The following is a 23,109-nucleotide window of genomic DNA, read 5'->3' as shown; positions in this document are numbered from 1 at the left end:
GTCTTCCCTTCGGCTAGATTTATGTGATGGTTTCATGTTAAATCGCTTCTAACGTAAATTCCTATATACTTAAATGCAGTGATTCATTCCAGCCACTGGTCGCCGTTCTCTTTGTTCTTTTCGTCTATTTACGCGCATTAGGTCACATGTATTTATGTTAAGTATCAGCTGCCACACTTTACACAAATTTTCGATCCCCTGCACGTGCTTTTGCATTTCGTCGCAAGTCTCTAAGGATGTACACACCTGTGTACATCTGTGGCCTCCGAGAACAGCCTCGTAGGGCTACAGACAATTCACCCTCAATCCAAACTGAGGGTCGCTGGAAGTGTAGATATTAATTTAAACTTGAGACAAAACCTGGTCATCTTGAATTTATACCGCTGATCATGAAAACAGCAAAACTAGGTAGGATTGCAAATAAAGTAATTCTGCTTCCTGTGTGTACACAATGTAGCAGTAAGAATACATTATTAAATTTCAAAGTATGCACGCTGCGAAATTTTTGTGTACGGATAGGTCATCTCTAACAGCAATAATTGCTCTTATCCAACTCGAGTCGAACTGAACTAGCTGTTTCAACTCTGTGCCTGAGCTCATCAGCCGTACGCAAGGCGGGGTTCGGTGTTATTTTGGGCAACCATAGTGCGGTATTCCGTGGGCTCCATGGTTATTGTGCAAGGTCTACCAACGATTGTGTGACCATTTTAGCTGATGAAGTCCATCCCACGCTACAATGTTTGTTCCCCAACGGGATGCTGTTCTCAAAGACCAAAGAGCACCTGTTCACGCAGCTCGCATCGTCCAGGACTGATTCTGAACACGACAATGAATTGTCACATCTCCCCTGGCCACCACTGTCACTAGATTTCAATATTACTGAGCCACTGCGGTCTACTTCGGAGAGATGGGTACGTAATAACTAGCCACTTCCGTCTTCTTCATCTGATCTTGCCACTATTTTGCAAGAGGAATGGCATAAGATTATCTTGAAAACTATACAGGAGCTGTATTTATGTTCTCCGAGACGACTAGAAGTAGTTTTGAATGCCAATGGTTTACCTACACTGTATTTAGGCATGTTGATGTGTTGTATTTTTGATGTTCACACATTTTCGTCGTCCCCCGATAAATAAAACTTTTCTGATTTAGATCACGTTTCGCTAAATACACTTAAAAGCCGCACGATATAAAGTTTACCGACACAGGCCTAACAGCAGGAAACGTGTCTGGCATGCTAGCTTTTCCACAGCCCAAATGCACGGGAACTTCGAGAACTCCTTTGCTCTGAGGCTGCTCGCCGACGTCTGTTGTAATATACGAGGAGCATTCAGAAGGTGTCCAGCCATAAATCGCGCTATTTGTGAGAAACTTCTCTTCACCAGACACCCTGAAAATGGGCGTCAACTCGCTGGACATGTTCATGACCATATCGGTAACGAAGCAGTAGTGCACTGCTTAAAAGCCTATATGCGCGCTGTAATTAATATTGTCTTCGTGGTACCTACAAGAGCATTACATAGGGAACTGCGATATATTGCTTGATTCCTTAATTAATACTTGTTCTTTAGACTTTGGTAGTAAGTTTTCGTGGGATATTGGGGTCTATTTTCAAGGGTCTGGCCAGTTCAGGTTTTTCAGCATTTCGGTGGCGCTCTCCTGTAAGTCCAAACCGTGATCATCCGTGCCACACTTGAGCAACATTCTATATAGTATGGGAGGCACGAATGTTCAATACGCTATCCTCTTTGTAGGTTCTTACTCCTAAGACTGAAATCATTGCAGTTGTGACTTCACGATATAGCATACCATAAGGATATAATGTCTTTCCACTTACACATTCTATCGGGTTATGTGATAATAGCACCAACGGGGGCATCGAATTTGTTCGGGTCGTGGCTTACCCTGCCGCAGGGTTATAAAAATTGTTCTTGCTTTGATCCATGCTACCTCCTCCCAAAATATAGACAGCAAAGAGCTTGCAGTACACGTACTTGTTTCACAGTATTGAGGATGAAATGCTCAGAGCTCTTACGTTACTAGACTACTTTGTTTCGAATGATTGTTCCTGTCGTACCCCTCAATACTAAAAATTTCTTCCGGGGCACATGTTCAGCCCCTTGGAAGCTCTAATCTGACGTCGCACCTTGTGAAGCTACATCTTAGGTTGTACATGGCAAAAACGTAACAAGAAGCACCGTTCGTCTACGCGCGCTTCTCATCACCATCGGCAACAATGCTCTGTCCAGCGAAAACTGAACTACAACAGACGTTCTTTAAGAACGTTGAATTCGAGTTATGTCACTACTAAGATCTAGATTATAACCTTGTTAAAATTTTCGAAACCGCAACCTCCAGACTAACCGACGAGGAAGAAACGTTTTTAATAAAAATCATTCGAGTATTATTGGGTCTTTCGTTTAGGTATATGTAACGACTCCTTATACCTGAGTCACCAATTACATAAAACAAGTTCTAGTAATAGTTTCGGAATATTTCATGCCTGGTTTACACTATTAATCAATCACTGATGGTTCTCTTCGACTGAGGGTGAAAACAGGAGATATAAATATGAACACTGTGTTCTGCACAGCCGATTCAATACTTGCAGAGACTAAAATGCCAGCACCTACACTAAAACTTTGAAGTGATTCGTCTTAAATTCATTCCAAGAATAGTAACATCAGTTCGAAAAGGATTTGCGCAATAAGATTTAGTAAAATGGGCGCATATCTCTAAAACAATTTCTTAAAGAACAGCATAATTCGAATGCAGGCGGAAATACAAAATGACAAAGAACCAATCAACGATGATTAAAAAAACAGATGTCAGCCTACGAAAATGGTACCAGTATTCTCAGATTGTATGTAAAGTAATAAACTTATGTATAAGTTTCAATGAATTTGCTGTTTAAGTCGAGCACGTTTAATTTATTCCCGTTTCATGTAAGCGATATGAGAAAATGAGTTCTTAAACGATGACAAATAGGTTCTGTAATTCGCTGCGGTTCTTAGTGCTGCATGCTAGCCGAGTGCGCGCATGTACGGCCTGCACATCCACACACGATATCATTTGAAAGATGGAACGCGGCGAAACAGCAAACAACAATAAGTATCAACTTATGAGTAAAATTAAACTTGATGTGACTAGAATAAAATGACTATGAAATAACGACATTAACGGGTAATCATAGTAATAAAAATAACTGTAATAAAGAACAACAGTACTGAGTTACCGGCACCATTTAACCACTACTGTAATTACGCTTAATTAATTGTACACTTCTGAAACGTGGAACTTCTGAAGATGTGGAGACCGTCGGTAGTAATTAGACAATAAATGAATACTAGAGATAATTGACACACAAGAATAATAGCTGATAACTTACCTCACCGCCACTCTGACACTTGAATCTTCATCACCCATTGTGACAGTGTACTGCTATACGTTTAACACTAAGAAAATCACAGCCATGAAACTTCTGCACAATTTATTCAAACACAGCAAATACTAAAGCTCTCCACAGCGAGATTTTACGGCGATAGTCCCTTTAACTGAGACCATTTGCTGTGTTCTACGCTGTTGTCGGAACTGAAATCTAATTTCTTTAAGAAATTTTTACACAATGACACAAAAATTATGTCTGAGAGGTGTTCATCTGGCAATCTGTAAACTTTCTCTTAACATTTAATGGAAAATATTAGAATTATCAAAATATTTGAGTCTCTGAGTTGTTGACACCTTGTGCTTTCATTCACAACTGATATAAACACAGCTCGACGGACGCTACGACTATAAAGGCGCCCAGCGCTATCGATACTCTGCTCATACACACTATCGATACACCTGTCACAATCGAACACAGAAGTCGATCAAGAAGACGAAGAAGAGTATACAACAATATAAATGGATCTTCCGAAAAATAGTAAACACTGTATTTTACACGAGGTGGACTGAGGTTAAATGAAAAAGAAAAAAAATAGTATGTGCGGCTAGGTACCAATGAAATAAAAGTACGTAAATAACTCCTGTCATTATAATCGTCAGCGCTTCATGCGACAGGTATAATGTCTATTGCGGTGTAATAAAAATGTATTAACTTGATGAGTGATAAGCTAGTAGCAGCAGCTTTTACATACCGGTAATTTTAAGTCCACTTGATAAGGTTGTGGCTGGGGTGTTAAAGTAGGAACCATCCGGACACTTGCCTGAAGTCGAATTGTATTGTTCCAAGTAATCATAATATTGTACAATTTGCACATATGGTTTTGGACAAGTCAGCATACATTTTTACAAATAATTTTCATAAATACATTGTTACAGTTTTAATTGTTTCATGAAAGTTTATTCACTATTACTAGAAGGTAATAGACACTATACTGTACTTTCACTTGTTCATACTTGAAGGAAACATGCACTATAATCAGGCCTAACATTTATTACCCTTTTTTTAAAAAAAAGATAAAATCATTTACTGTGTGAAAGTTTTGTGCCCCAAAAGAAATTTTTTAAATCTATGTGTGAAAACGCTTGGTATTTCTGTTTTTCAATTTCAAACCATCCACATCCCAACACTTTTTGGGCAACAAGTTGTTCTGGACTGAAACATGTGTAGGCAAGACTGCTGTCTGTTTCGTTATAATGAATGTGTTCCTTTAATGTTAATGGGATATCTTTTGTTTAATAGGTAGGTGTTAACATTTAATGATACGACGGGAACCCTAGTAATACAATTAGATTTATTTGCCAATATATGAATCAATACAGTAGTAATGAACACGTCATGTTGGCACAGAGTTTAGAAGATACACAACACAAGTTTCAAAATTACACAATTAGGCCCTACATGAATATATCAACAAATTTAATGATTGTTGTAATATAAGTATGGTATCTAAAAATATGGATATGCACACAGTTTTGTTACCGTGTTACATAGAGTTACACGAAAATATCAACAGAAAATATTGCTTATTTATCTTAAAATAACTATTTCAAAACAATGAATACATACAGATGTAATCATCATACTTTCAAGTCAACAGAAGCCATCTGAAAAAAATTCACATATTTATCCAGTTACACATCTGAACACACTACTTTAATTTATAGCTTCAGTATCCACTTTAACACTGTATGAAAAAAATGTTAACCAAGTGACAATTTACTTTTAAAAACAATATTTTCTATTATCTTTATTGTTGTTGTTTGGTCTTCAGAGTTGTTTGATGCAGCTCTCGACATTACTTTATCTTGTGCAAGCCTCTTCATCTCTGGATAATTACTGCAACCTACATCCTTTTGAATCTGTTTACTATATTCATCTCTTGGTCTCCCTCTACAATTTTTACCCCCTGCACTTCCCTCCAATACTAAATTGGTGATTCTTTGATGTCTGAGGAGGTGTCCTATCAACTGATACCTTCTTTTAGTCAAGCTGTACCACAAATCTCTTTTCTACCCAATTCTGTTCAGTACCTCCTCATTAGTTACATGACCTACCCCTCTAATTTTTACTATTCTTCAGTTGCACCACATTTCAAAAGACCTATTCTTTTCATGTCGCAACTGTTTATCATCCATATTTCCTTCCATACTAGGCAAAACACTAGACAAGTACCTTCGGAAAAGACTTTCTAATGCTTAACCCTATTTTCAGTTTTAACAAATTTCTCTCCTTCAGAAACTCTTTTCTTGCTATTGCCAGTCTACATTTTATATCCTCTGTACTTTGACCATCATCATTTATTGAGTTAACTAAATAGCGGAACTCAACTTCTACTTTTAGTGTCCCATTTACTCTAATTACCTCAGGACTGTCTGGTTTAATTCAACTATGATCCATTACAATACCTTTGTACTGCTTTTGTCAATATTCATTTTATATCCTCCTTTCAAGACACAGTCCATCCCATTCAACTGATCTTCCTACTCCTTTGGCGTCTCTGGCATGATTACAATGTCATCGGCAAACCTCTAAGCTTTTATTTCTTCTCTCTGAACTTTTAATGTCTTCTCCAAATGTTTCTTTGGTTTACTGTACTGCTTGCTCAAGATACAGATAGGCTGCAACGATGTCTCACTCCATTGTCAACCACTGCATCCCTTTCACGCCCTTTCCTTTTCATAACTGCTGTATAGCTTTTTGCTCCCTGTATTTTTACTCCTACTACCTTCAGAATACCAGTCAACATTGTCAAAAGCTTAAGTCCAAAAATGCTATAAATGTAGGTTTGCCTTTCCTTAGCCTGTCTTCTAAGAGAAATCCTAGGGTCAGTATTACCTGGCATGTTCCCACATATCCCTGGAATACAAAATGATCTTCCCCAAGGTCAGCTTCTTTTAGTTGTTTCCATTCTTCTGTTAGTAATTTGCAATCCTTACATATTAACATGATGGTTCGATAACATTCACACCTGTCAGCAAATGATTTCTTTGGAATTGGAATTATTACATTTTTTCATGAAGTCTTGCATGTATTTACTTGTCTCATACATCTTGCACACCAGGTGGAATAGTTTTGTTGTGGGTGGCTCTCTCAAGGATATCAGATAGTTGTGAGATACCATCTACTCAAGGGTCTTGTTCTGGCTTAGGTGTTCCAGTGCTCTGTCAAATTCTTCATACAGTATCCAATCTCCCATCTCATGTTCATCTACATCTTCTTGCCTTTCCATAATATTACCTTGAAATTCATCTAGTTATTCCTACTGCCTTTCAGTTTTCTGTTCTTTGCTTAGTACTAATTTTCCATCTGAGCTCTTGATGTTCATATAGCTGATTTCCTTTTCTCCAAAGGTGTCTTTAATTTTCCTATAGGTGATATTTATTTTTCCCATAGTTAAATATTCTCCTATGTCTTTACATTTGTCCTCTAGCCATTCCAGCTTACTCATTTACACTTCCTGTCACTCTCATTGTTTAGACAATTGTATCCCCTCTCACCTGCTTCATTTACTGCATTTTCTCTTTTCATCTGATAAATTTATTATCTCCTGTGATATCCAAGGATTTCTACTAGGGCTTGCCTGTTTACATATAGAGTCCTCTGCTGCATTTACTAATTGATATACTCAAAGCTACCCATTTCTGCTTTTTTCTTTTCCCATTTCAGGTAATTGTTGCCTAATGCTCCCTCTGAAACTCTCAGCAGCCTCTGGTTCTTTCAAATCATCCAGTTCCCACCTCCATAATTTCCTACATTTTTGCAGTTTCTTTAACAGTTCGTAGCTGATAAATTGTTGTCAGAATCCCTGCAGTTTAAAATCTGTTTCCAGAATCTCTGTCTTACCATCATATAATCAGTCTGAAGCTTTGTGGTGTCCCCAGGTCCTTCTATGTGTGCAATCTTCATTCATGATTCTTAAACCGAGTGTTAATGATGATTAAATTATGCCCTGTGCAAAATTCTGCCAGGCGGCTTGCTCTTTCATTCCTTTTTGCCAGTCCTTTTTCACCTACTATTTTTGCTTCTCTTTCTTTTCATACTATTGGATTCAGTCTCCCATCACAATTAAATTTTGCTCTCCATAAACTATCTGAATAACTTATTTCATTTCATCATACATTTTTTCAGTCACCTCATCTGTGGAGCTAGCTGGCATTTAAACTTTTACTACTACAGTGTGTGCTGGTTTCATGTCTGCCTTTGCTATGATAATGCATTCACTAAGCTGTTTATAGTAGCTCACCAAATTCCTATTTTCTTATTCATTATTAGGCCTATTCCTGCATTATCTCTATTTGTTTTGTATTTATAACATCACATTCACCTGACCAGGAGTCCTGTTCATTTCTATAACTGAACTTCACTGTACCCATTTTCCTTTTTAAATTTTCTTGCATACCAAATGCCCAATTAAGGGATCGAACATTCCATGTTCTGACCTGAAGAATGCTAGTTTTGTTTTTCCTAGTGATGACATCCTCCTGAGTAGCCCAACCTGAAGTCCAACAGGGGGGACTACTTTACCTCTGAAGGATTTTACCCAAGATGATGCCATCATCATTTAATCGTACAGCAGAGCTGCATGCCCTTGGGAAAGGTAACAGCTGTTTGGAGTACCAGTACAGAAAAGTCATCTTGATTGATGTTACAAGGCCAGATCAGTCAGTCATTCTGACTGTTGCCCCTGCTACCGCTGAAAAGGCTGCTGCCCCCTTCAGGAACCATATGTTTGTCTGCCTCTCAGCAGATACCCCTCCATTGTTGTTGCACCTGTGGTACGACTATCTGTGGTGTTGAGGTTCACAAGCCACCCCACCACAGCAAGGTTCGTTGTTGGTTTGGAGGGGGGTGGGGTGGGTGGGGGGATTATCTTTATATAATGTGGCAAACTGTCATATAGAAAGCATCCTGTATTTACAGGATCTTTTTCAATTAGTTTCAGCTGATTTCCTTCCATGTGATAATCATTTTTTATTTTTTGTGCTATCATCACAAATATCTCTGTTTAACTGTGCAGACAAATTAGTCTTTACACAAATAATAATTTCATATAGGTATAGTGATTATATTGTTAATATGTGCAGTGCCCTGAATTTATTTCTGCAGGAATCTCTAGGAGATAATATTGTATGCATCTTACAGCTTTGTTTTGTAGCTTTAATGATATTTGTATATGCACATTTGCTGCATTCCCACAGTCCAGGAATGTACTAGCCCATAGTACATGGTTAGCAGTGTTTGTGTGTTTATTGTCCTCGACATTTTTCTCATGAGAAATTTGCTTGAACTCATTTTATGGCAGATGCTGTTTATATGATTTTGCTGTGTCAAGTACCTAACCACCTTCAGATCCAAGAATTTATAATTTTCTGTCTCTGTTAGATCCAAGGCTCCAAGATTTACAACAATATGGTTCTAGTTGTGTGTTCCATTTTCTTGTATGTGTTTTGTTAACATTTATAAAAAGATTATTTTCACTGAGGTAATTGTTTCACATTTTCATCTTTAGAGAAGCTTTCTTTTGTAAGTTATCTGCTGAAACACTATTGATATCAAATGAAGTGCCATCTGTGTACATGACAGCATTTCAACCTACTATTTCCATCATATCATTTACATGTAACATGAAAAATAGCAGGCCAAGCTCTGATACTTGAGGCACACCATATTTAACAAATTTAAAATTTGAACAGACACGATTCTATAAAAGTATAGTTTACTTTGTGCTGTATCTACACACACTGTTCTCTATTTTCAGTGAATGATTTTATGACGTTGGCTGTTTTCTCCTTGTACTATAACACTAAAGCTTTGTACAATTGTTATGGCATCCATACTCAAAGGCTTTTGAAATATCAGGGTTGGAAAGAGGCAGTTTGGTTGTGCGTTGGTGGAACAAATGAATGCCAAACCAAAAGGACCTGGTTGTGGTGACAGAGTTTAGTCCAAGACCTAGGTTAGATTGGAAGGTGACAGACTGGTTGTGAGTTAGTGTACCCAATGAATGAAGAAAAAACCACTTTGTTATGGTGAGAGATTTATCTTTAACTTAGCCTGTTTGAAAAATCAGCACTGATGTGTTACAATCACAATGTTGTTTACAACATTTGTTGCATGTTTCCATTTTCACTGGGTAAAGAAAACAACTAGCATCGAATAGTCCTCTTTATCCATAGCAGATTTGTTTTCTGTAAAATCAGTTTAGAAAATTTACATAACTATGTTTATACTTAAAACGACAGACTTGGAAAAATACAACAAAGACACTATTTAAAAATAAGTGTTACTGAACTTATGTGATATTGTTCAATTCACAGCATGTTATCTTGGATGAAGAGCCATCAATAGATGGAGACATAATATCAGGTGTGCCGTAGGGATCCTTACTGTTCATGTTATGTATTAATGACCTTGCAGATCATATTGATAGTAATCTCAGACTTTTTGCTTATGATGCAGTTATCTATAATGAAGCACCACTTGGTAAAAGATGCACAAATATTCAGATATTTCTTGATAAAATTTCAAAGTGGCTTAAAGATATGCAGCTTGCTATAAATGTAAGATTGTGCTCTTCACAAAATGAAAAAAAAATACATATATAATGTCCTATTACAATATCAGTGAGTCATAATAGGAATCGTGTCAACTCATCTAAATATCTGAGGGTAACAGTTTGTAGGGATGTGAAATAAAGTGATCACATAGCATCAGCAGTAGGTAAAGTAGGTGGTAGGCTTTAGTTCATTGGGAGGATACCAGGAAAATGCAAGGATTGCTTACAAAACAGATGTGTGACACATCCTAGGATGTTGCTCAAGTGTGTGGGTTCCATGTCAAATAGGACTAAGAGAGGATATTGAACATGTACAAAGAAGGGCAGCATGAATGGTCACAGGTTTGTGTGAGCAGTGGGTGAGTATTACAGATATGCTGAAAAAATTGAACTGGCAGATGCTTGAATATAGACGCATACTATACCACAAAAGCTCATGTACATAGTTTAAAGAGCTGTATTTAAATGAGGAATCCGGGATTATAGTACAATCCTCTATTTATCACTCTCATACAGATTGTAAAAACAAGATTAGACTAATTACAGCTCTCACAGAGGCATTTCACCAATCATCCTTCCCGCCATCTGTTTGTCAAAGGAATGAGAAGAAGCCCTAGTAACTGCTGCAGTGTGAAATACCCTCTGCCATGCATTTCACAGTGGTTTGTGAAGTATAGTTGTAATTTTGCTGCTATTTGGTGCTTAATTTTGAGATGTTCAAACATACAGACACTAGCCACAGCAACATTATTGTGTTATGTAAAAATATGGGTACATTTTAGTAGTGATTGTCCATACTCAACAATACAAAGTTTTCCAATTCCAGACTAAATCTCCAGAGAATTTATAGAACAAGCAGTAAGAAAAGCAGTTAATTTGAGCTTTTACTTTGGGGATATTATCTGCAATCATGCTGAAAATATAATATAATTGGATAGGTAAAAAAAAAAAAAAAAATCTGCTCACTAAGCAGCAGCAGAAGAAAAGACATACAAAAGTTAGTGAAATGAGCCAGTGGCGCATTCTTCCGGTGGAAGGACTGGTGGGGAAGGAAGAGGGCTGAAGTAAAATAACTGGAAAGGTTTAAGAAGTGGGGAGAGTTATGGAAATTGGTGCGGAACCCTGGGCAGGGGAGAATTACCGGCCAGCAGGAGAAGGAAAGGCTGATCATTGGGGGCTGCACCAAAAGAGACCAAAATACTGACAATATTTCTCTTGCATCTGTATTGTTAATATTTATCTTTTTGCAGAACACTTTAGGGAAAGTTTAGAAAAATGGTCATTTGAAGCTGATTGCAGAATGATTATACTGAGAAATATGAAGACAAAATAAGAGAACTCAGGGCTCATGCAGAGTCATATAGATAATCATTTTTCCTTTGCTCTGTTTTTGAGTCGAGCAGGATAGGAAATGACTTGTAGTGGTACAAGATACCCTCCATCAAGCACCATACAGTGGCTTGTGGAATATATATGTGGATGTAGATGTACTAGTGTTTGGAATGTAGGCTGTGGTGACAGTCTGGTCTATAGTGTGGCCTGAGATCTCATTTATGTTGAAACCTGACAGTTTGGTTATGGGTGGCAAAGCAGCATCAAATGCTTCAGTTAATCCCAAGTGTCACATCCATAGCATCCTGCATGTGGATTAGAATTAGATCTGACTGATCCTAATTCCCAATTGTGAAATGGGCTTGCCCAATTCATAGTCTTGGTGCCTGAAATTACAAGGTGGGTATTTCCAGACTTAAAAACTTGGTAAAAGAAGGACACACAAACTCTGAAAAATAACTGAGACTGAGCAAGGAGGTATGACAAGAAATTGATATTGGGCCTCATGAGACACCAACACACTGACTATAGTGTGTTGTGCAATCCTGCATCTACCATATGCATGTAAGCGCCATGAGGAACTATGCCCTGTCCTGAAGGTAGAGTAATACAGGTCCAGCACCAGAAGCAGTCTATTTAAACAGATAAAAGCTGCTCTTCTTTCTCTGCATCCTGTTTAACGTCAAGTTTCTCTTCTACAAGCACACTTTGTGTAATATTATTATTCCTGGAAACTGCTCATGATACCTAATGCAGTTCATTTGTGGTACCTTCCTTCCTTGAAGGAAAATTTTTTATTCTCTGTCCATCTTTTATCTGTGACAAATGTGATTTGACAGTGATAAAACTTAATGATGTAAGGCACAAATTTCTGAAACATCTTCCATATTCGCCACATGTGACACCCTTTAACTTCCGATATTTCCATATTTAAAGAAATTTGTGTTCATACAATAATTTCAAGCTGAGGGAGGGGCTGTGTTGGCTGTGGGTACATACTTTACAGATCTTCCAGAATCACACTCCAGTGATGAAGTTTGTTCATTAGAAAAATGTTGGTTAAAGTATTTTTACCTAAAAGATGACTGTCCAGAAATAAGTACTTTTTGGGCCTGAAATATGCTTTCAATGCTGTAGAGAGAACTTTCCTTTTTGATCTCATTCTCTAGTTTCCATAAATAAGGGAAGAATAATAAAAACTGCAGTAACTTAGGAAACTTGAATTGAGTAAGTTGCTACTGAAAGAGAGCTGTGTAACAGTGCAGACAACTACACAGTTGGTGCAGTGAGTGTGAGAGGAGAAGACTGGACATGAACATCTGTAATATAATTCTTCCTCTGATACTTCAACTAAATGAAGCACCTAAGTAAATAAAGATACATATTTTTCTTGGGGAAAGGATACAATGTAATGTTTTCCCTTTTGGAACATGTTTGTCAAATGTTTGTATAACAATAATGGAAATTCCTGGATGGAACAATATGCAAAATAAGGGAAAGTCAACCACTCACCTATAGTGCACTGATGTGTGGAGCAAACAAACATGTAACAGAAAACAGTATTCACGCTAGCTTTTGAGCTCATACTCTTATTCTAGTACATCCACACATACAGCCACATAGACAGCCATATGCTCATACTTGCAGCTGTGGTGAACCTGAAACCTAATGTGAAGATTGTTTTCTGTGAGATGTTTCTGTGCTCCTTATATCAGTCCACCACAGGTCAGTGGCAGATACAGAAAAACCTAAAGGAGGAGGTGCTAAAGATATCTTGAGCCACCTTTACTTTTATCATAAAAAATTAATCAAGTCACATGCAAAGTTTAAAGAAAGTTTTATTTAAACTGATTATTCACATATACAAGACAATGCTATCTTATGATATAAAAAAGTTACAATTGTGGTTCTCTTCCTTAAATGATGAATTCTATGCACCTATTCTTCCTGGAAAATTGGTTAATAACATCATCAATAGGACAATCAATGTCAGGGTGAGTATTCAACAGAGTTAAGCCATTAAGTCAATCCCTATGTGCCAGACAGAAACATAAAATAAGATGACGTGGACACATGTGCTGCATGGGAAAGTACGACTACTCGATAACTTGATTCAGTCGAGTCGACTGATGAAAGAAATGAACGAATAGTGTGTGGGCTGACTGGCAGGGGAGGCGTGGGTGGCAATGTGGGCAGCCACGCAGGGGAGGGGGGGGGGCTGCCCCATGTGCCCCCCATATGTATTCGTCACTCCACAGGTGGAGTGGGTGGCTTTTTTTTATTTTATGTATCATGTATTTATTATGATCAGTTTTATTTCTCTGAGTTCAATACCCATCCATTGTCAAATCCAGTTTTCCCACAGCTGATGCAGGATTGAGACAGACAATGTCTACAAAACTGTGTCTACACACTGTTTATACACTGTAAATCATCATCCCATGTGTGGCTGAGGGTAAGTCATATCAGTATTATCTGTTTTCTGTCCCTTTTCTTTTGCATCTGTATGCACCCTCATCTCTGTCATCTTATTCTCTTGATCCGTACACAAGATATACAATGGTGACTCAATAGTCTCTCAGTATTCTTTGAATAAAGGTTCCCTAAATTTACCCAACTGCGTTTCATAACAACTACTCCTTCTTTCTTCCAGGGTTTCCCAAACATTTGTGTTAGACTTTCAAATTGGCTATACAGACGTGTTACTATCCTAGCAGTGCATCTCAATATCTATTTGTGTCTGCTTTGTAAGAACTCCCAATATTGGAACAATACTCTAGAATTGGTTGTATTGCCATGTTGCAAGTAATTTACATCGTGAATGTGATGCACCTTCCCAGAACCCTTCCAACAAGAGTAAGTTTACCATTTGCCATTTATATTGCTAATTTGTGTACCAGAATTCTCATGGAGACATCGGAACACAAAGAAGAGCTCGCCCCTGTGGGCAACAATGGCGGGTGTTGGAACTCTCGACCAGGTGGTGTAGTGCAGATGACAGCATTGCCCTAAATGCAAACTTCTGCCTTCCAACACAGAAGTTCAGCTGTTGCTATAGAGAGCCTGGGAGCAGGTCGTCCGTTGCATGACACTGAGTCCACAGGTGGAGGACATAGCATTCAGACCTGGTCTGCCGGAAGTGACAGCCTTGTCTTGTGTCAGCTGCTTCTTGACCCATAATCTAGTGGTGACTGGCATGGTCCTCGCTTCATGATGGGTGCTGCGAGACTGAGCATGTCTGTACTGGTTGATGACATATTTGTTTTGCAAATGCATGGCTTCCAACTACATATCAATCAACATCCCTGTAACTCAGTGATGTAGGAACTTCATGGCCTATCCAGCAGTTGTGTCACACTTTTGCTACATTGCCAGAATTGCGGGGTGCAACTCAGCCCATCTTGTTGTAGGTAAACAGACCTGTTGATGAAATTGGCATACCATTGCCTCAACACCAGTCGGCTGCCCATAATTTTCCACACAGCTGTAACAGAGCCACTATTTGCACAGTAGTGCTCATAATTTAGTGACAGCACTGCACATCTTTCTGGTATTGAAATACCTCAGTCTAGGGTCTCTACCCATGACTGGTCTGTAACAAAGGACTCCACATGCATGAACACAACAAATATTATTTACGGTTTCCTTCTTAAAATTACATGACTTGAACCACCAGAGGCTGTGCATTCACTCTAGAGTTCTAGCGCAGTGGCTGCTGCATCTCCATACTGATTCAGCCTTTCACACATTGTTATCTGAATCTTCCCCTATTATTGATAACTGCCCATGTATATTACCTGCATTATCCTTTATAATAACTACTAACATCATTTCTCACAGTGGTATTTGATACACTGGAGCAGTCCTCCATCTAAGGTAGGTGAAGGCTGTGCAAAACAGAGTCAAAACTACCATCGTGTTATTGTGACATTCATACTTACAACTGTATGTAGGTACTCCTCATTGTATTGATGCACATATTCATCTCCTCAACCAAAATTCTTTCCTCTTGCATGTCTGTTAGCTGAGTCAAGAAAAGAACTACATCAGGATCTAATGCTTCATTCGGATAGGTCAAATTTTTTACTGAGTGCGGTTCTAGTTGCTTATCTGACCAGCACAATTGTGGCTGCGTCATGTTTAACTTGGTCTCTCCTATAACATTGACTGACCAGTAAAATGTTAGCCCTGTAATCTCACAATCTGTACCATTAATTATTAATCCACTGCCATGCAATTCCAGTCACTTAACTCCGGCAAGCCTTCCTTGCTTTTAGCAGTTAGTTACCGCCACTGCTTTACTATTCATGAAGTGAACACTGTATGCTCCCATTTGGGCTGTAACACAGACAAACCTAGCTGTCATCTTATGTAAGCACAAGTGAATTTCACATGTATCTGTACCCTGGTCAGATAGATCGTAACCCCTTCCCTGTACCAGTGCTGAAGTTCTCCTTATGGCTTCACTGCATGCCTAACCCATACTCTGAGATCAACAAAACTTCCCTTATTTTAAGATGTAGCCATATTCCCTTATTTTAACCTGTACAAACTTTGCTAAGGTTCCCCACCTTAATGGGTAAGGGTGAATGGTGAAACACTTTAAATGTGTATGATTACTGGTAACTGGAAATCAAATCTTGTCTTGCCCTGGCCATCTTGGCCTTAACTGCTGCCACATGGTCACTCAATAGTAGATTCTACTTGCTCGACTCTGCATCTGGTGCCATCTCCCTCTTTACTGTCCATAAACCTAACAGGAACTGATCTTGTGCTAGCAGTGCTGGACTCAGTTGTTGATGCCTGGCATGGAGAGGAGGTTGTGAACCTGACACCACTACTTGCAGACCCCATATATGATTGGCTAATGGCTGTATCAGCCTCGCTCATTAACTTTGTGTCCATGCACCACCTGGGTACATACGCCTCCCAGGTCCCAGTTCACAGTGCCCACCAGTGACTGTAATGGATGTTCATAATATGTGTGTATTATTCAATCCTCTTTGCTACAGACCAGATAGCTGCATAATGTGCCATTCCATGGCTGCTTTATTACTTCCTGCCATATCTACTGCTCTTACCATGCTACTATTTAATTCTTGGTCATCATCATCATTTGCAGACCCATTTTTAATATCCTCCCTCCAGCATCCAACCAACCTTTCTTGTGTCGACATGAAGTATGAGGCACTACTTCCACTATCTGCTGCATCTACCCTTGTAACTGCTTATGGGACATATGCAATTTACTGTGCACACCCTACATCTTTCTACACATCTTCTTGCTTTCTGTCTCTCACTGTTGCCCCATAAATACATCTTCAAACCTCATCATCCTGTTACACATCTCCCACGAATTTATAGTTCCAGCATCCATCAGTGACTGGTAAGAACCACTTCTTGTTGTCTAACAGAAAGCAATCTGCTCTCCAATTGTACTTGCAGCAGCCCCACTTCACTCCTGGTGAAGAACTGAAGCACTACCATGACTAGGGTTCCCCTCATCTCTACCCCTGGCATGTAACAAACTGGGAAAATGGAGGGGCAGTCATTCTCCCTCCCTCCGGTGGGAAGATGTGCCACCCAGTAAACACAGAAAGGGACACTTAATTACATAAATTGTATACATCAAACACAAAACAGTAGTACTTTCTTAATGAAATTCTGCTACCAAACCACACGTCAGCTTCCTGACACTTCCAATTTAACCCCTTAATTGTGCACAACACAATACCTAGCAATAGATAACCTCTCCTATTTCCTAGACCTCAATCAACATGAAATTTCAAGTGCAGGTTGCATAAGGTTCTTGCACTCATCTTCCTTCCTACTGTCCTTCTCATTCCCCACAGCAGATGGCGATAATGCCAATGCATCTGGGATGCATAGAAATGGTTGCAGGCATCCAGCATGAACTATTGTTGTACGAGTCAGTAATCGAAGTTTGATGTTAATGCTAGTGATGCTGTTTCAATTATCTGATATTGTCCCTGCTATCTGGTAACATATATTTTGGTCTTACATTCAGGATATAAGGGCTTGATAACATTACTTTTTGGCCTACCCTATAATGTGGTAATTTCACCATACGATTCCATACCCACAGTGTTCCAAGGCTTTAGTGTTTGCTCTCTGAAAACTCCTCCATACTTCTCTCAATGTTTTTGGGCTTACATTGTCAGCAGTGGAGGCATCTTCCTTTCACAAACTACCTCATACAGAAATAGTCCAGTACTAGTATGGACCTTCAAAATACATGCAGCCACAACAAACAATGCATATGAGTCTAGGTTATTATGGACATTGTCACTCAACATCCTACTGGTAGTATGATGCATGTGCTCTGCCCTACCATTAGTTTGCAGTTGCAGCACATTAGTTCTTAATTTCTGAACCCAGAACAAGTGACATAGTTGTTCTATCAGATTGGACATAAAGTCATCCCTTGGTCTGTGAGTATGGTTGATGAGACTTGTGCCAGTGATGAAAAGGTGTTAGAATGAAGTAGTCACTTGTTCAAAATATTTTTATATTATATTGAATTGTTTTGGGCACAACCCATCATCAGAATGTCTAACAAGCAAAAGTATGGAACTATGAGCATAAGCATAATTTTCAAAAGTCATTAACAGTAAATATACAAAAGACATTACAAGGAGCATTTAAAAATCAGAAATAACAGAAAGAAAAGTCTTCACACAAAGCGTGGAGTGATATGTGTCAGTCCTCAGCATCGGTACACAGGTGATGGAGAGAGAACATTACAAAACTTAACAACCAGAGATTGTCGCAGGGTGGTGAGACTGTATTGGTTCAGTGACACTATCTGCACCCACAGGAATAAATGAACAGCTTGATAAAGAAATTAAAAATAGTACAAAAATAGGAACAGAAACCTAAATATCAATGTAAATGTACATTATAAATAACAAGAGTATACACAACAGTTTTTTTTCGCATTTTTTTTTTTTTAAATCTTATGGGACTTAACTGCTAGGGTTATCAGTCTCTAAGCTTACACACTACTTAACCTAAATTATCCTAAGGACAAACACACACACCCATGCCCGAGGGAGGACTCGAACCTCCGCCGGGACCAGCTGCACAGTCCATGACTGCAGCGCCTTAGACCGCTCAGCTAATCCCGTGCGGCTACACAACAGTTCATAATACATATGAGGTACAGTCAGGGTCAGTAGAGAAGGGGAAGAGGATAGCGGGGGAGATGAAGTGAGGGACAGGGACAATAAAGTGATAAAGTAACAGAATATTCACAATAGAAGGTTCATACAAGAGACCAAAATGTAAAGCAACAAGACTATTCAGAGTGCCAAGTGACAACCACAAGAACAGTGTGATAGATAGGAAATGAAATTGAGATGAGGAGAAACATCTTTATTACATAAGTAGTGCCACTGAATATTCAGTACATAAACGAATTTTATATTGCTCAGTGACTCAGTAACCAACAACTAACACTAAACATCATTACATGATAAAGTAAAAATACTATTCAAAACATTAGAGTACCAACAGAAAGGTTAACAGAGACCAAACAGTACTTAAAACACTGCTAAACAAAGCATAATGTTAATGGCTATGAGAATATGGAGAATATGAAAAATATATAACTTTCAATATTGAGAGCCTAGCCAGGTTTAGCATAATTGAGCAGGATGAGGAGACATGGCTGCAATAGTATAATGTCTTACTCCAAGGAGGGACAATAGGATCTGCAAGGATCAGCTGACATGTGTAACCAACCAAATAACTGAAAAAAAAGAAAAAGAAACTGAGTGTTGTTCATTTTATACATGTTGTTACTTCACTGTTTTACCTGCTCTTAAATGTGCAATATCATTAACCAATAACTGAAAAGCCTCATGTCTGGTGACAGACTGTGTTTTAGACTCTGCCGTTGTGGAATCTTCATCTCCAATACACATTAAATAAATCAGAACAATCAGCAATAGTTTATACATACAATACACTGGTTATAACCTACATCTCATCATGAACTATCTCAACTCTGTGCATTCTGTAGCCACATGCTCATACAATTAACACAAATTACAGCCAGTGTCTCAGTACTAGAGATAGAATGACATAGGGAAATACACTGACTACACCTCATCAGTTTCAGATATTGCCCCATAGTATTACTATGAATCCGAGAAACTTCCAATGGTTCTGATGACCGCACTAAAATTACCATCAAATTCCAGTGAATCTCTCACTTAGACTGCATGTTCTCTACACATGGAAACAGGAAGACAATCAAAAAACAAATAGTCTTTTCACTCGCCCCACTATGTGATGAAAATGCAGAAGGAAGAGATATCTGTTGAAGTATCTAAAAAATAACAACACCATCCCCACCCCATCTGAAGAAAGATACATCAAGCAATATGTCAAAATCCTTAAAAAAAAGTCTGGCAAAGCAAACAGCAAATGAAAACTATGTGGCAACATCCTCAAACAAAACCAAGGCAGTGTGGAACATTATAAGGAATGAAACAAATCAACAGCTATGTAAACATGAAAACACTATCCTGATCCACAACAACACCAGAGTTACTAATCCAAGAAATTGCAAATAACTCCAACAATTACTATGAAAATATTGTTAAAAATCTGTTACAAACCTTCAACAAACCCACACCCAACAGACAAAACAAAATAACAACTCCTTTAGAATCTATATTCTTCTGGGAAACTACTCCTGAAGAAATTGTACTAAGCGCAAAGTACCTCAAGAATAAATTCTCATCTGGAATCGATGACATCCCAGATTTTATCTGCATAAACAAAATAGCTCTCCCACTCTCAAATGTGTACAACTCATCGTTGATGGCAGGTACACTTCCAAAATGCTTGAAAGTGGTTAAAGTCATCCTAGTCTTTAAGAAAGGTGAAAAACTCAATGCAGAAAATTACAGACCCATATTGCTGATACCTGTGTTTGGTAAACTTTGGAGAGACTAGTTCACCAAAGACTAATAAATTTTCTTGGTAAGAACTAGATACTATCTGATGCCCAGCACGGTTTCAGAAAAAACAAATCATCGACAACTGCCATTATGAGTATTTACACTGCACCCTAGATGCTCTAGACAAAAAACAAAAAGCAGTTGGGCTCCTCCTAGATCTGATCAAGGCATTTGATGTCATAGACCACAAGATTCTTCTCAACAAACTGGAGTCATATGGCATCAGAGGCACCCCACTAAACTGGTTTAGCCCATACCTGACAAATAGGAAACAAAAAGTGTCAATAAAACATAACAAACAAGGACATATCGAAACATACTACTCTGAATATTGCAATATTACACAAGGTGTGCCCCAAGGCTCAATACTTGGACCAGAGGTCTTCCTTGTGTACATAAACGACCTACCGTCAAACATCAATGCCAGCACCAGTACACTCTTCGCAGATGATACCAGTATCCTCATAACAAGCAAAAATGAACATGAACTCCAAGAGGCCATAAATGGAAGTACAGACAAACTTGGTGATTGGTTTGAGAAAAACAAGCTCATAGTTAAAACAAAGAAAACCACATACCTAAACTTCCACCTAAGATCAAATAAAATTATGCCTGATATGAAATTACATGGTTCCCAAATATCCCCAGATACAGAAACAAGATTTCTACGCCTATGGATTCAGGATAATTTAAAATGGCAAACAACCATTAATAAAACTAATGGTAAGCTAAACCAAGTGTGCTATGCCCTACGAATCCTTGCATACTGCACAAGCCCGGAAACTGTTCACACAGCCTCCTATGCACAATTCCACAGTGTAATGCAGTATGGTATTATATTCTGGGGAGACTCTACACATAGCCCAAACATCCTCCTCAGCCAAAAGAGAGCTATAAGAATAATGAACAAGGCAAAACCGACTGATAGCTGCAGACCTCTCTTCCAAAAGTTGCTCATCCTATCTCTTGGCAGCCTGTTTATACTAGAACTATGCAAATTTGTAAAAAGTAATATTACAAAATTTAATAAAAATATAAATGTCCATGACTATGGTACTAGACAGAAAACGGAACTCCGTGTTAAGGAAATGTGCACCTCTGCCTTTAAAAACTCTCCTTCAACAAAGGCATTAAAATATACAATAGCCTGCTATCAGAAATAAAAAACAGTAAATCCCTGACTGTATTTAATAAAAAATTAAAATCATTCCTACTTGATCATTGTTTCTACAGTGCAAGTGAATTTCTGCTCCACATGGGTGGAAAGAAACATGAAACAAATTGCAGCAAAGAATTTTGTAAAGAGTAAAACATTAATGCAAGTATGCAAAAATCTTGCATCTATATCATCTGCTACTTGGCAAAATAAGTGCAGAAAGAATATCCAACCAGGTACAGTTGTGTATATGTGTTAGAGGAATATAGCACTAAAATACAAATGTGCATGTTGCCACAGGTTGAGACCAGGATAATTACGGTAGCGGAAAATGTGTTGTAAGGGTAACTCCCATCCGAGCAGTTCATAAAAGCTGGTGGTGGAGGGAAGGATCCAGATGGCTCGGGTACTGAATCAGCCATTGAAATCAAGTTTTTTATGTTCAGCAGCACGTTGTGCCACAGGCTGGTCTACTTTGCTCTTGGCCACAGTTTGGCGGTGGCCGTTCCCACTGGTGGACAGCTGGTTGGTAGTCATACCAATATAAAAAGCCGTGCAATGATTGCAGCAGAGCTGGTAAATGACATGGCTGCTTTTACAGGTGGCCCGGCCCCTGATGGCATATGACTGGAATAGGAAGTGCTGGAAGGGTGGATTGGGCAGGTTTTGCACCAGGGCCATCCACAGGGATATGATCCATATGGCAAGGGGTTTGGGACTGGGCATGGCATAGGGATGGACTAAGATGTTGTGAGGGTTGGGTGGGTGATGGAACACCACTGTAGGAGAGGTGGGAAGTATCTTGGCTAGGATGTCCTTCATTTCAGGGCATGATGGTAGGTATTCAAAGCCCTGGTTAAGGATGTGGTTCAGTTTTTCCAGTCCGGTTTCATGAAAGGGACACTCCTTTGTGGCTAGTTCTTGGGGGTGGTAGGAGGATTGGGGGTGAGATTAAATGGTATAAGAGATCTGCGGATAGTGCCTGTCTATGAAGGTCTTGGTGAGACCCTCAGCATACTGGGCAAGGAAGTTTTTGTCACTGCAGATAACGCCATCACCAGGTGGCCAGGCTGATTGGGAGAGATCTTTTGATGTGAAAGGGGTAACAGCTGTCAAAATGCAGGTACTGTTGGTGGGTTTAATGTGGACAGAAGTGCAGATGGAGCCATCACAGAGCAGGAGGTCACACCTAGAAAGATGGGACACTGGGTTGAGGAGAGACCGCATGAAGCAGACTGGAGAGGAGGTGTTGAGGTTGTGAAGGAAAGAAGATAAGCCATACAGGTGCCCATGGTTGTGCCGTGGATTTGTTTATGTACGTTCCTTTCAAATGAGAAGTAGTTGTAAATTAGGATGAAGTTAGTAAGGTGTATGAGGAATGAGGTAGTGGGTTTGGTGTCTGAAGGGTATTGGGAAAGGCAGTGTTCAACAGTGGTAAGACCATGGGCATGAGGGATGTTGGCCTATATAGAGGTGGCATGAGCAGTGACAAGTAGTGATTCAGGAGGTAAAGGAGTGGGGATGGTGGAGAGTCGGTGAAGGAAGTGGTTGGTGTCTTTGATGTGAGAGGCCAGATTATGGGCAATTGGTCGAAGGTGTTGACCGATGAGGACTGAAATTCTTTCTG

The 23,109-nt window shown here is 39.0% G+C and overlaps 1 protein-coding gene across 4 annotated transcripts in view; it reads right to left on the bottom strand.

Moving 5' to 3' along the window:
- LOC126481571 (kinesin-like protein KIF21A) overlaps nucleotides 1–3,746 on the bottom strand; it is a 500,490-nt gene extending 496,744 nt beyond the window's left edge. For all 4 annotated transcript variants that reach the window (XM_050105427.1, XM_050105430.1, XM_050105428.1 and 1 more), the window contains exon 1: nucleotides 3,389–3,746. In XM_050105427.1, coding sequence (XP_049961384.1) covers nucleotides 3,389–3,426 — 38 coding nt within the window. In that variant the 5' untranslated portion in view covers nucleotides 3,427–3,746. The remainder of the gene's footprint in view (nucleotides 1–3,388) is intronic.
- Nucleotides 3,747–23,109: the final 19,363 nt, after the last annotated feature.

The sequence above is a fragment of the Schistocerca serialis genome, chromosome 5 (genome assembly GCF_023864345.2).
Source record: "Schistocerca serialis cubense isolate TAMUIC-IGC-003099 chromosome 5, iqSchSeri2.2, whole genome shotgun sequence".
NCBI classification, from domain to species: domain Eukaryota; kingdom Metazoa; phylum Arthropoda; class Insecta; order Orthoptera; family Acrididae; genus Schistocerca; species Schistocerca serialis.
The sequence above is the reverse complement of the archived record's forward strand: the minus strand, read 5'-3'. Positions and strand labels throughout refer to the sequence as shown.